Source organism: Nannospalax galili, unplaced genomic scaffold, assembly GCF_000622305.1.
Source record: "Nannospalax galili isolate Female #2095 unplaced genomic scaffold, S.galili_v1.0 scaffold311, whole genome shotgun sequence".
Taxonomy (NCBI): domain Eukaryota; kingdom Metazoa; phylum Chordata; class Mammalia; order Rodentia; family Spalacidae; genus Nannospalax; species Nannospalax galili.
In genome coordinates, this window is record NW_008330298.1 from 2,983,147 (window position 1) to 2,998,415 (window position 15,269).

Below are 15,269 nucleotides of genomic sequence, written 5' to 3' on the forward strand. Positions count from 1 at the left end.
CCCTGTAGCCCCAGCTGGTGGAACTTGCTAATGCAGACCAGGCTGGTCTCCATCTCAGAGATTGGCCTACCTCTCCCTCCCAAGTGCTGCGATTAAACAAGGTGTATTGCCACCATGCTTGGCTAGAAATGTCTGTATTTTTTTTTTAAATAGTAAAACTCCTCACTCTCAAATTTATAAGTGAAGGAGCTGGAGAGATGGCTCAGCAGTTAAGAACACTAACTGTTCTTGCAGAAGACCCAGGTTTATATTCAGAAAATACAAATAACACAAAAAGATTCAAACAAACAAATATCCCAATTTAAAAAATGAACTATGTGGGGCTGAAGAGATGAGTCGGAAGTTGAGAGCACTCTACTGCTCTTGCAGAGGACCCAGGTTCGGTTCCCAGCACCCACATAGCAGCTAACAACTGTCTGTAACTCCAGTTCCAGGGGATCCAACAACCTCTTCTGTCCTCCGCAGACACTGCATGACATGGGTGCATTTACATACATGTATGCAGGCAATACATGCATACACATAAAATTTAAAAAACTTATAAGTGAAAACTGGGATTTTGACTTAGGACACCCACATCTGAATGCATGTTTGTAAATTTCAGCTGCTTTTCTGCTATTTTGTGGCACTTGTAATGTGCATCAGAATCACCTGGAAGGCAATAAAAATAAATGGCTGGACCTCACCCTCAGAGTCAGCAGGTCTGAAACAGGGCCTGGTAATTTATGTTTCTAAGTCCCCAGGTGATGCTGATGCTGCTGTTTGGGAAGCACCCTTAAGAATCAGTAGAATATACATCCCTGAACCTTTGGGTAAATAGAAATTTATTCACAGAGCTTCCTATTTCAGTTTTGAATTTCGATCGTATTGCAGATAAGACAAAGGCCACAGCAATTAAATAATTTGCTAACAGTTACAGAGCCAGTAAACAATCAAAACCTAGGTCTGACTTGCTTTAAATTCTTAGTCAATCCTACTTAAGTTATATGTATATCCTGTTTAGCTCAGCTCAGAGTATTGTTTTATTAACAAGGGTCAATCTTTCTATTATTGTTACTCTATTCATATAAATCTCCAAATAATAAGATCTTGTCATGCTTCCAGAATTTAAGCAAACCTCATTAAAGAATAGGAGCATCAATATTTTGTTATAATTTTGAAGTATTACTAGGTCCTCCTTATTATAATTATATCATGAGCCCATTTTTACATAGATTTTCTGACTGATAATTGGGGGTTGGGTAATGATTAAAATTAAATAGTCTAATTTTTGGCAGTGCTGGAGAATTATACCCAGGGCCCTACATATGGTAGGCAAGCACTCTACCTGTGAGCTTCATCTCCAGCCCTAAAATATTTCTTATGCTTTGACTTATCTCAGATTCTTCCTTCACTTGAAAGCAAATCTTCCTCAACGTAACATAATTATTATAAATTTAAAAACACAAGGCATATGGGAATGAAACACAAATACATCCTTAATGGTTGTGGTTATGAAGGCTCCAAAGAAATTTCCAGGTATGACTAGGTACTGTGGCAATGGAGATTCAGCCCATTTACCTGTCAGATATGATATAAAAATGTATATTTGTAGAGTTCTCCCAAGTAGGAATAGTGGTAAAAAAAAAAATACTGAGTTTATGGATGTGCAAAATTGCCATATAGTTTCGTAAATGTCCTGTCTTTATCTTACAGACCCGGCAGAGTTCTTCAAGGAGTAGTGTATCCCAGTATAATCGTCTGGATCAGTATGAAATCAGAAACCTCTTGATGTGCTACTTATATATAGTAAAAATGATTTCTGAAGGTGAGTTATCAGCATATTCAGCAAGATCTCTACTGATACCCCTCCCATAGTTTCTGACCTGTAAGCTGAGAATATGCATGTTGGAAACAGATCTTTAAAGAGTTTAATCTTAAAATAGCCCTTAAAATGAACTTTAAGGAGCTGGGGAGATGGCTCAGTGGTTAAGAGCACTGGCTGCTCTTCCAGAGGACCTGGGATCTATTCCCAGCACCTACATGGTGGCTAACTATTTGTAACTCCAATTTCAGGGGCTCGGGCACCCTCTTCTGGCTTCCATGGGCATTGCACAACACAAATGCACTGACATACTTGCATGCAAAACACTCATACAGATAAAATTAAAAAATAATTTTAAAAAATGAACATTAAAATAAGTTATTCAATCATACAGATTTAAATCTTTGAAGTAAAATAACTATCAATCAATTTATAAAACTATAATAACTTTGGAGTATTTTCATGTAGAACATAAAGTATATTAAATAACTAATGTAACATAAAGTAAATAATAACCACAATACACACTTAACATTTTAGTTTTTATTTGACACAGGATTTGAAAAATAATTAGAAACAAAAAACTCAGAAAGGGTCATCCGAGGGGAAGGTGTGTCATCATCTCTGGAGCACCACTAGAACTGTCTGGAGTCAGATCGTCAGGTCACTTCTCTTCTTGATGTAGAAGAGCACTATATGCTAGCGTTGCAAGTTCTTCTTTATACTATATGGTTGAATATAACCAAAGGATTACATGCATATCTTCTGGAAATAAAATCAATTTAGCTTCTCAAATGCCACAATTCCCACCTCTCTTCTTCCATTTCTTAATATTTTTGCTCAAAAAGTATACAAGAAAAAGAACATAAAAATCCACTTAGGTTAAGCACTACACAATACCCACATGTACTGTAAGATTATATTGTGCCTTGTAAGTATGTATAAATAAAAAAATAAATGTAAGACTGGGGGATGGCTCAATGCTAGAGCACATGCCTAGTATATATGAGACACTAGGTTCTATCCCCAGCACTAAAAAATAATTCCCAGCACTACAAAAATCAGTAAATAAATTTAAAATTAGTAAAAAAAAAACCCACCTGGGTTCTGGTCACCATAATCATTGCTAATTTGTGCTAAGTTTTGATTACTTATGTTATTACTTATGTTTCTTTGGAGACAGGGTCACATTGTGTAGCCCAGGCTGGCCTTAAACTTGTGATCTTGCCTCACCCTCCTGCTTGCTGGAATTACAGGGGTGTACCACCAAATTCTGCTGTTCTATTTTTTAAGCTGGTACCAAGAGCCTAGCACATGCTTAAGCAAGTACTTCACCACCAAGCTAAATACCTCGCCCATGTATTTTTGTTGTTTTTCATTTTTATTTATGGTTTTTTGATTTTTGTTTTTTGTTTTTGAGGCAGGGTCTCCCTGGAGCCCCAGCTAGCCTAGAACTTAACCAGGCTGGCCTTGATCTCACAGAGCTTTGCCTGCTTCTGCCTCTGCCTCTGGAATGCTGGGATTAAAGGCAGCTCAGCAAGCCTGTATTTTTAAACTTTTTAAATATTTTTGTGACACAGAATATAAAGATATCAAATAAGTTGATAGCCAGTTTCTTAGAGAAACATTAAAACAGATCAATAGTCAGAAATGAATAACAAATTCTAGCATACATTAATACAACAAAAATCCTTCAGGGGTATATTTTGAGAGAGCGTCTCCTAATGCAGTCAAGAATGGCCTTGAATTCACGATCTTCCTGCCTGTCTCTCAAGTGCTGAGAATGGAGGCATGTGTCACTATGTCCAGCTTTTTGTTTTGGGGGTTTCTCTTTCTTGTACTAGGGATCAAACACAGGGCTTATTACATGAGCTACATTCCCATCACGTATTTACTTTTAGTAAACATTACCTGCTCTATTTCTGTAATAACATAAAATATAATGTGTTGATAAAGAATAGCTACAGAAATGTTAAGGTCATTAGCCAAAGATGAATAATGAATTGTAAAATAATATAAATATGACACCTAGTATTTTTTTGGTCTTTTGAGACAGGGTCTGCCTGTGACTCCAGCTGGCCTGGAACCAGGCTAGCCTTGATCTCACAGAAATCCACATGCCTCTGCCTCCTGGGTGTTTGGTTTAAAGGCATGTGCCACCAAGTCTGGCTCTTTATGAAATTTTTTTTTTCTGAGACAGGGTCTCTCTGTAGCCTCAGCTGACCTGCATCTATGTAGGCCAGGTTAGTCTTGATCTTACAGAGATCCACTTGCCTCTGCCTCTTGGGTTTTGGTATTAGAGGCATGTGCCAACAAGCCTGGCTCCTTTAATTTTTTTTTTTTCTGAGGCAGGGTCTCTCTGTAGCCTCAGCTGGCCTGGAATTATATAGACCAGGCTGGCCTTGGTCTCACAGAGATCCACTTGCCTCTGCCTCTTGGGTTTGGGGATTAAAGATAAAGCCATGTGCCAGCAAGCCTGGCTCTTTTTGAAAAAAAATTTTTTTTCTGAGACAGTGTCTCTCCGTAGCCTCAGCTGGCCTGGAACTATGTAGACCAGATTGGCCTCAGTCTCACAGAGATGCCTCTGCCTCTGACTCCCAAGTGCTGGGATTAAAGGCATGCACCACCATGCCCAGCCTATTTTTTCCCTTTATGAGATAGAACCTCACTGTTTAGCATAGGTTGGCCTGGAATTTACTATCTATGTAGCACAGGTAGACTCAAACTCAAAATCTTCCTGCCCGAGCCTCCTAAGGGCTGGGATTCTACCATTTCATGCTAAACAACAATAACAACAAAATCTAGAATTTTTAAGATTCAAGAATATAGAACTTAAACTGTCAAAATTATACACCCAGCCTATTTATTTTCCTTTATGAGGTAGAATCTCACTATTTAGCATAGGTTAGCCTGTAACTTACTATCTGTGTAGCACAGGCTAGACTCAAACTCAAACTCTTCCTGCCATAGCCTCCTTTTTAAGATTCAAGAATTTACAACTTAAGAGAAAACTGTTAAAATTATACTGAAGTCAAAGATTATATTTAAGCTCTGGGATGGGCCTCCATGTTTTGGAAAAGAAGTAAAATCATTCTTAAAACAGTAGCTTCATTTCAGGAAAATAATGGATTACCTAATAAAAACCACAACTTGTGTTTTCGCTTTCCCACAAAGATGGGAGTGGGAGAACATGAAAACAGATAGTTGACTATTATGGGGGATAGAGTCATGAGTATGTTCTATAACATTTAATCACAATTATAATAGTTTCACAGTATTGAAAAAATACTGCATCATAGGCTCTTGCAGTGGATAATTTTTAAAATTTCTTTGGTTTTAATTCTTTGGTTTTAAAATTTTTTGTGTCTGAATGTTTTGCTTGTGTGTGTGTAAGTGTACCATGTGCGTGCACACCTGTAGCCCGAAGAGGCTGTCGGATCTCCTGGAACTGGAGTTAAGACAGTTGTTACCTGTCACGGTCACATGGGTGCTTGGAACTGAAACTGGGGCCGGTGTTCTTAACCACTGAGCCATCTTGTAGAGGGGATAATTTTATGGCATGTGAATTCTGTCGATAGATTCATTATTCCAAAAAACAGCAGATACCCAGGAGACACATGGAGGAAAGCAATGAAAAATACAAATAGTTGGGTGTCTCTAAGTACAAGGAAAGTAAGAGGGGAAAGAAAAGGGGAATGCTTGGAACTGAAACTGGGGCCGGTGTTCTTAACCACTGAGCCATCTTGTAGAGGGGATAATTTTATGGCATGTGAATTCTGTCGATAGATTCATTATTCCAAAAAACAAAAACAGATACCCAGGAGACACATGGAGGAAAACAATGAAAAATACAAATAGTTGGGTGTCTCTAAGTACAAGGAAAGTAAGACGGGAAAGAAAAGGGGAAAGAAGAGATACACTGATGACTAGTTCTCCTCCAATCCAGTGTACACACATGTACACAAGCATATACACACACACGTAGACACACACACACACACACACACACACACACACGTTTGCTAACCAGACAAGTCCTGTTGCATGCTTTGTCATAGGTAACATCATGACTTTTAGTTCTTGTGAACTTCACCGTTGTTCTTAGAAATATTGACCTTGTTATCGTCTGTGCCAAATATTTTGTCCTTATTAGTTTTACTTTCTTCTGTTCTTACTTTGTGGTTTCAAAGGCACATTTTCAATAGATACTGTATTGCCTGCATGAAATTTCCTCTTTATCTTTAGTATGTGTGAAGTCATACTGCATGCCATAAGGTCATGTTCATTTTATTCTGAAAAACGTCTGCTTATAGATCCTTTTCAATGGATTGGGTCTAGTGACCTTATCTTGTTCAGTAAATAGTCCATATTTTCAATACTCTCTGTACATTTAAATGTTGAGCTCTTACAAGTCCATATCCCTCAATTCCTTGTGGCTTTTTAAATTTTGTCTTTAATGTCAACAGAATCGTCTAATGGTATAGCCTATTTGGAGGCAGAGGGATTCTGAAAAATGTCCTTCTCTATTTGTTTTGTTTTATTACCAGCAATTCACTATTTCAGTTGTAAAGTCACTTGTCCAACAAAATTAAGTCTTGCTGCTTTATATCTGTAAGAGGGTATCAGTTAGAAGATATGACACAGTCTGAATTGACAGTAATCCTGTCCTACTGAAAAACAGCATTTCCCCTAAGGTAGACTATGAAGGGAAATGCACCTTCTTCCTTTCTATTAGAAGATTCTTCTTCTCACCCGAGACCCCAAAGGAACTCTCTCAGAATAACATTTAGGCTTCATTTCAGCACACACTGCATTTGAAGATTCAGCAGTGTCCTTTGAAGTACTTTGTTCGTTGGAAGGCAAAGGCACATCACTACGTTTTCCTAAAGTGTTACTTCTGGGACTGGAACTACTATATGTTAACCTTTTCCGAATATATTTTGAAGTGTAATCTATAGGAAACACATTCGAAGTATGTGTTTCTCTTTTCCTTTGGAAAGAGGGAACCGCAGTGGTAGGACTAGAAGGTATATCTTCCTCTGAACTTTCAATTACTGCTATTTGTTTGCTGTCTAAGGAGGAAATGGTGGCACCGTCCCTATTGTCCTTATTAGCATTTTTCTGTGTGGGTATGTTTTCGGTTTTTGGATAACATGACTTGTATACCTTAGCTTTTTTGGTAGCAGGACTGTCAGTAGAGGAAGTTTCTAGAGAAGACGCTGCTGATGTAAAGGGGTCTTTACCGTGGACTGCAACTGGAATCTCTGGCTTCCGCACCTGTTCTAAGGGATCTATATGTCTCCTTTTCTTAGTCTGGGATTTCATAGGAGCTTCAGGAAGCGCCTGCTCCCACAGTGTCTTTGGAGTGTTTGTAGGTGTATGAACTTGTGTATTTGTTGAAGTACTGGGAACCTGCACTGTTTCTGGATTACAGGGAATGGAATCATCATCATCAGTATCTGAAAACTTTAGAGGACAACGTGGCATGTATGCTCTTAGTCTTTCAGAAAGCTTTCTATTTTGTTCTTTTAATTTAATATTTTGTGCCCTGAGCTCAGTAAGCTGCACTAGACTTCTCTGTTGTGTGCTATTTAATTCTTCCTCAAGTATATCCATAAGTGTTTCATTTATTAAACAGCGGTTACATGCTTTTGAATCGGGGGTGTCATAGGATTCCAGAAGCTGTTTGTTTGCCATTGTGCCCGATTGCCTTCCCTGCGATAAAAGCGCTCTCCTCATGCTTGTCAATTTTGTCTGTAAATGGTGAAGCTCTTTATCATTAAACTCTTTTATTTTTAGCCATGCCTTTCTAAAACCACCTGTTGCCAAATCCTGTACGCTAACCTTTGGCTTCCGGATTTTGTAAGATTTTTCTCTGCCTTCCCCGTCCCCGCTACCGCTACTACTGCTGCTGGCCTGCATCTTGTTTTCCCGAAGGGAAACCGCCAGAGGGAACGTGACAGTTGGCTTTGCCAAAATGGCAGCGGGGCCTCGGTGGGAACTGCCGCTGACTAGAGCACTACCCGACTACCGATGGTGTCCTACCAACTTGGACTGGCGCTAGAGATACAGCCAGTGGCTTGGTGGGCGCCACTGACAAAGTGGTGGTGGAGGACGCTGAAAAAGCCTTCAGCTGTGGAGAAAGCCGGCAAGATGGCGGCTGGAGGGATGCCGCTGTAGCGGCGGGGTCAAAACTTCACCTTTGACGGATCTTCTAAGAAGTCGTCTTACAACTCGGCCCTTACAAGCAGGAATGGAGTAACAAGAAAGTCCCAGTTTATTTTTCTGGAAATCAGGCAACAGCTGCTTCTTGGGAGAAAAACACAGCCCTGGAGGAGAAGATGCCGCCTCCAAAAGCAGAAAACGACGGTTGGTCGCTGGTCTTGACAGTTGGTCGCTGGTCTCGCAAGGCTTGCTGGGAGAACAGTTATGCCCCTGTGTCCCGCCCCTTTTGGAAGATACCAAAATGCCAGACTGGGGGGGGGGACACAAATTGCCGCTAACTTAATTTTTTTCAAACAAATCATAAATCGTATTAGGCCATTTGACCATATTTCTTCTTGATGATGAATATTTTTAATCATTGAAAACATACACATTCGGGGCTGGAGAGATGGCTCCACCGTTAAGTACACTGGTTGTTCCTGCAGAAGACCCAGGTTCAAATCCCAGCACCCACAGCCCCCCCCCAGCAACTGTCCGTAACTCTAGTCCTAGGGGATCTGTCAGCCTCTTCTGACCTAACCTGGCACTGCATGACACCGGGTGCACTTACCTGTGTGCAGACAATACACACATACATATAAAATAAAAATAATAAGTAAAAATTTTAAAAAAGAAAACAATGCTCATGGTTTTATAAAAACTTGGAAGTAAAGTAGGTATAGTGAACCACCCGTGTAATCCCGGCTACCCAGAAGCCTGTCCAGTAGGCTGGGATAGGAAGATAGTGGTTTGAGGTCAACCTGGACAACTTCGTGAGACTCTAGACCCTTCTTAAAAATTTAAAGCCAGGCATAGTAGCGCACGCCTTTAATCCCAGCACTCGGGAGGCAATAATAATAAAAATAAGATTTATAGTCCCAGCACTTGGGAGGCAGAGGCAGGAGAATTCAGGGTTTAAGGTCAGACTTAGTTACTTATCAGGACCCTATCTTCCCTCCATAAAGGAGGAAAAAAAAACCAATGAAATTAAAGAATCTGGCCAGGGACATAGGCTCAGCAGGAAAAGGCACTTGCTACCGCACCACTTGAGATTGATCCTTGAGTCCCATGGAAAGAGAACTAACTCGCAGGTTGTCCACATGCATGGTGGCTCACAGGCAATTTCTTGAAGGTCATAACAAACTGTTCTTCATCCATTAAGTTTTGTTTTGTTTTGTTTTGTTTTTTGAGACAGGGCTCCCCTGTAGCCCCAGCTGGCCTGAAACTTGTTATGTAGACCAGGTTGGCCTCAATCTCACAGAGATCCACCTGTCTCTGCCTCCGACTGCTGGGATTAAAGGTATTTACCACTATGCCTGTACTAATAAATTCATTTAAAAAATTTTTTAAAGGAGCTGGTGACAGAGCTCCATGATAGAGCACTTTTCTAGCACGCTATAGTACTGGTTTTACCCTAGTACCAGGAAAAAAATAAAAAAGGAGAGAAGCTATATCAAAACCCCCTCATTCTGGTTCACTTCACCCTAAACTCAACATTATTTCTGTATAGGAGGCCACTGCTCAGGCTGAAATGGAGTCATTTGTTCATTTTTTAATAATAAAGGGTTTTGTCATTTACAGTAGGGTCTGCTAACACCATTAGCTATATCAGAACAATAAAAAATAACTATTTTAATAATATTTATTTTTATTGTTTTTAAGTATTTTATTGACTCTTTGAGGACTTCACACAATGTATTTTGCTCATATTCAGACTCCCTTCCCCATCTCCTCTCAGATCTACCTCCTCCTGCTTACTCTCCCTCACTTCGTGTTCTCTCTCTCTTGCTCTCTCTCTCTCGTGTGTGTGTGTGTGTGTGTGTGTGTGTGTGTGTGTGTGTGTGTTTGGTTTTTGAGACAGGGTCTCCCTGTAGCACAGCTGGCCTGGAACTCACTAACTACAGGAATGGCCTTGATCTCACAAACAACCGCCTGTCTCTGCCTCCTGAGTGCTGGAATTAAAGGTGTCCACCACTTCGCCCTGCATGTCCTCTGTTTTTTCTAAGGTCTATCAAGTCTGATTTGTGTGTGCACCTGAAAATGCAAATTCCAATGCCAGAGGAGGCCAGAGGTGTTGAATCCCCTTAGAGCTGGACTTGCAGGCAAGCTGTAAGCCACCTGACATGGTGCTAGGAACCGAACTCTGGTCTTCTGGAAGAGCAGTAAGCTAAGCACCGTGAAGCTCTGAACCTCCAGCCCGTATTTGTGTTTTAAGTCAGAGCTGGGAAGGTTGGTATACACTTTAGTCCCAGTACTTGGAAGAGAGAGGCAGGATGATTAAGAGTTCCAGGCCAACCTGGACTACAGTGTCTCAAATAAACAAACAAACATCTGAACATATACAGGTAGGCAGGTAAGTAGGTAGATCAGAAAAGTCATGCTAGGATAATTTTATGTGATAGATTTAAGGACATTTTCAGTCTGAAGTAGAAAATAAGCATTATTATGCAGAAGGAAAGAAAAAAATGGAAGGAAATTATTTCTCTTTCTCTAAAGTTCTTAAGTGTTTTGAATAACAGAGCCCTGTGACTAGCAGGTACATGCACCTGACCATCTTAGAAAAAATGCACATAAACTTACCATCTTCCATGAAATTTAAGAACGTTTGTTAAACTTTGGGTGTAAAGAAAACACATAACTTTCCTTATTTTCTGTTCAGTTATGATAGCAAGATTGGAATAAACCATCCAAAGAACAGCTACAAAATAAATAAAAAGAACATTAGAAGCTGGAATAAAGATTAAACCATGATATATTTGAAATTCATTTGTAAATGCAATGTGTATAATGTTGTGTACAGTGTGAAGCACATTTGTAATCCCAGCACCTAGGATTGAGTATTTGAAAGTTTAAACCCAGCCTGGGTCTCACACAGAAATACTGAAATCCTGTCTAAGAGTGAGGGACTTGGTACAGTTTATAATGTGTGTGTGTTTTGAAGGAGGAGGAAGAAGATATGGATCAAACAAAACTATGAGTGGGTTATTGTTGAAGCTAGGTTCTGCTCATCCCTCTCAGATCTAACATGTATTTATTCTATTTTAGATACTCTCTTAACTTACTGGAATAAAGTATCTCCCCAGGAGCTCATAAACATTCTTGTACTTCTAGAGTAAGTTATATTAACTCATTTTCCTAAATGTTCCCTTATTTGGAAAACATTAATTTATTGAGTTTAAATGTTACCATTTTTTTTTCTGTTTTCGACAGCTCATTTGCTAAAATTGTAGGAAATGTTAAATTATTTTAATAATATGGAACCTGACATTCTTCCCCCATAGAGAAAAGAAAGACATGAGGTAGAATGTATATGACATAGAAAAACTGGAGTTAATAATAGACCATCTTGATTTTTTCATTTTATGTGTATTGAGTTCTGCCTGTACGTATGTAAGTGCTCTTGTGTCATGGAAGGACAGAAGAGGATGTTGAACCCCCTGGAAACAAAGTTATGGACAGCTATTAGCTGCCATGTGAGTGCTGGAAACTGAACCTGGGTCCCCTACAAGAGCAGCCAGTGCAATAAAAGGCTGAGCCTTCCTTCCAGCCCCTGATAGTAGAACATCTTACAAACCAGTGAGAGTCTTTCTGTCATCTGAAAAACTAGAAAACTTAGAGTGGCAGTCAGCCAGCCTATACCATTAAGTTGGAGCAGATGCTGGATTAACGAACAGCTTAAATTATTAGAATTTAGAATTTGTACTGTTCTGTAGAGCTAAACAATTCTAAATTCTACTCACTTCAGAAAAAGATGTATTTTATGTTTAGAAATATATATCAACATATATTTTAAGGCTCATGGGAGAAAACTTACCCTAGTGATGGGAAGTCCTCCTATATTATATAGTGTGCTGAGCTTCTATGTTCATATCATTACTGAAACGTAACAGGAAAATTATACATAGGATTAAATGTAAGAGATTTTTTACATAAATAATATATATATGATTTTATGTGCATGTTTAAAACACAAAGAGGATAATCAGTGCATAACTATTTGATTAATTATTTTTTTAAAAATTACATAAGGGGGCTGGAGAGATGGCTTAGCAGTTAAGAACACTGTTTGGTCTTGCAGAAGACCTGGGTTCGAATCCCAGCACCCACATGGAAGCTAACAACTGTCCATAACTCCAGTCCCAGGGGATCCTACAGCCTCTTCTGACCTCCGTGGGCATTGCACAACACCGGTGCAATACCTACATGCAGGCAATACATGCATACACATAAAAATAATAACATTTTAAAAAATTACATAAAATGTCAGTCAGCTGACTAGTTGTCACATTTATTAGATTTTTGAATTAGTATGCAAAACAGTGGGTTTTCATTATAACATTTTCATATAAACTTTTTTTTTGTTGATTCTCTTCCTGCACTGCCCTCCTCCAACCCTTCCCCCCAGTCTCACTTCTGCTTTCATGACACATGCCTTCCATTGCATCTTTTTCTCTTTTTCTCTTTTTTTTCCTACACTAACGCTCCCTTAAGACCTCTTTTTCCCCTTCACGGTCCCCTTTCTCCTTTCATGACCTACACACACAAACCTTAAACACTGTAAATATACTGTGAATTATTTACTAGTGGAAATGTCTGATGTTGAGAGTTCGTCTTAAAAGAGACAGAGTAGACAGGATGAAAGAAAATCAGCTGGCCTGTTTCTCACAGAAAGTAACAAGTCTGTTCATGACAATTGCTGAAGCTGGAGAATGAGTATGTAGCAATTTAGTGTATTAGTTTCCCTACTTTACATGTGTTTATGATTATCAATAAGAGAGTATTTTAAAACCATTATACAAAATATAGTGTGTGTCCCATTTCTACAACTTAAGAACATGTTTCGGCATTAATGAGTGCTAGAGACTTTTGCTATCATGTATTACAGACCACAAAGGATTATTTACATTCACAAATCTTTTAACCTGTCATTACAGCTGAATATAAAGACACTGTGATGATTTGAAATAAGACAGTATTAAACTTGTTTTGAATTTTACAGGAGCTCACAGTTAGGAGACTTTTTAAAGAAACTTTGAACTTTTAAAGTGTTTGAATTTTTAAGGACTGTGGGACTTTTAAAGTTGCACTGTTTCATGTTGCAATGTTAATATAAGATTTTGGGGGAGGAAAGGGTTTTATTTTATCTTACACCTCCCAAATCACAGCTCATCACTGAGGGAAGTCAAGGCAGAAACTCAGGGCAGGAACCTGGAGGCAGGAGCTGAAGCACAGACCATGGAGGAATGCAGCTTACTGCTTTGCTCATCTGGCCTGTGCTCAGCCTTCTTTCTTATACAACACAGGACCACCAGCAGTGGTGGTACTTCTCACAATAGGTTGTGCCCTCCCACATCACTCGTGAATCAAGAAAATGCCCCATAGACGTGGCCACTGACTAATCCAAGGGAGGAAATTCCTCAATTGAGGTTCCCTCCCACCAGATGTGTGTCAAGTTGACAACTGAAGCTATCTACCACAAATAGAGGTCTTAATGTTGATATAACTCTAGCAAGTACATGTAGAAATATATAAAATAGCAAACCCATAAATAGTGTAGATGTGTATTTCTATAGACATGCATGTTATTATATCATTTAAGTAAGTGGGTCTTTGTAAATAATAGTTGTTCAACTGCACCAGATGCTACTATATTACTAACATACTATTGTTTTCCTTTTTAGAGTATGTTTATTTCACTTCAGATATATGGGGAAAAGGAACATAGCAAGGTAATTCCTATTGCACTACAGTTTTCCATTTTTCGCTCTTTTCCAACAGAGAGCAGTCCCATTTGTGGCATATAAAGCCTAGGTTATTGACTTTAGGTTAACCTTAAGGCAGCCATGATTTATTTAACATATCCCAACTCAAAATTAAAAGTAATATGAACCGATACTGTGTGTTGTTTTTAAATGGGTAATGACTACAATGATATGGAAAGTTTTGACCTTATGAGATATCCCTAAACTTAGAATAGATGCTTATGTTTCCTAAAGGACCTAAGTAGACTGAACATATTGGTAGGCAGAAAAATCATAACATACAGTGTGTAAATTTTGCTTACTATCTATTGATACCTCAAGTACTAAGGTAAGTAGAAATCCCCAACAGCAATTAGGATGCATGTTATATAATAACTATTTATTCTTTCTGCCTCTTAAATTTTCATGAAATAAATACTTAAGGAATGTTCGAGGGGCTAAAAGCATAGCTCACTGGTAGAGCATTTGTCCAGCATGCATAAGAACCTGGGTTCATAGAGGGATGAGACAATATGAGAGATATATAATGCCTAGCTCGTTTTAAAAACCAGAGGGAACCATATTAGTCCAACAACCTACTGACAAACTATACATAGCAGATCAAGAAATATGTGTCTAGGTAAGGTTTTTCTGAGAACAATTGTTCTTTGCCCAAGATTTATCTACATGACACACAGTAATTAAAAGTACCAGACTGGTGGAACTAACCTGCTTGGATGGTTAACAAACATACTTTGAGGCCTATAATAATTTGGTCAGAGGGACATAAAGGACCATTTTTTGCTCCTTGCCCTCCTAGGTCGACTAGTTCCAGGGGACTTGAGCATCTCTCAAAATATCCTATAACTGTGGTGGGTCTCCTGTCCTCTTGATCAAGGAGGCCGAGGAGACCCCATGAGATGGACTTGAACCAGTGTCCAGTCTACAAAGAGGAGGGTCAACACAGAGGAATCATTTCCTCCATGCTTCCAAGCGAAGCCAGCCATGGTCGAGTAAGACCTTTGACTTATCTTCACATAGGTGGAGATGGCAAAAGAAAGGAGCCAGGGGCTCCTCCCAAGCCCATGTTGCCCCTGAGGAACAGATCCTCAAATGACCTAGATAGGCTGACTAGATTAACCAGATGGACAAGTAGTGGGGAATGGCTTGGGGTGCCAACAACACAGCAGATAGTAGCAGGGATATCAGAGTATAAGGGCTCTAGTGGTGGGAGGGAGGCTATGGGAGGGTGCCATATGGGAAGTGGGTGTATAGTTGAATAAGATGGTTTGGGGTGTTCTGTGTGATATACGCACACACACAAAAATCAACAAATTTTAAAAAATGTGTTATATTTGAGGAGGAAGCATACAAATTTACATCATGTTAATTAGTAGAGGTGATAAACATTACCATTGAAATCTACCTGATGATTTTATAGACATACACAGGTGCCAAGGATCCAAGTGCAACCGATTGTGACTAGTAATAATCAGATACATATAGATTAGAGATGCACG

General features: G+C 39.2%; 1 protein-coding gene across 3 annotated transcripts in view; it reads left to right on the forward strand.

Annotated features, from left to right (window-relative positions):
• Nucleotides 1–15,269, forward strand: part of Dock11 (dedicator of cytokinesis 11) — a 221,678-nt gene that overhangs the window by 148,406 nt on the left and 58,003 nt on the right. For all 3 annotated transcript variants that reach the window (XM_029568896.1, XM_029568891.1, XM_017800906.2), the window contains 3 exons: nucleotides 1,696–1,807; nucleotides 11,054–11,120; nucleotides 13,690–13,737. In XM_029568896.1, coding sequence (XP_029424756.1) covers nucleotides 1,696–1,807; nucleotides 11,054–11,120; nucleotides 13,690–13,737 — 227 coding nt within the window. The remainder of the gene's footprint in view (nucleotides 1–1,695; nucleotides 1,808–11,053; nucleotides 11,121–13,689; nucleotides 13,738–15,269) is intronic.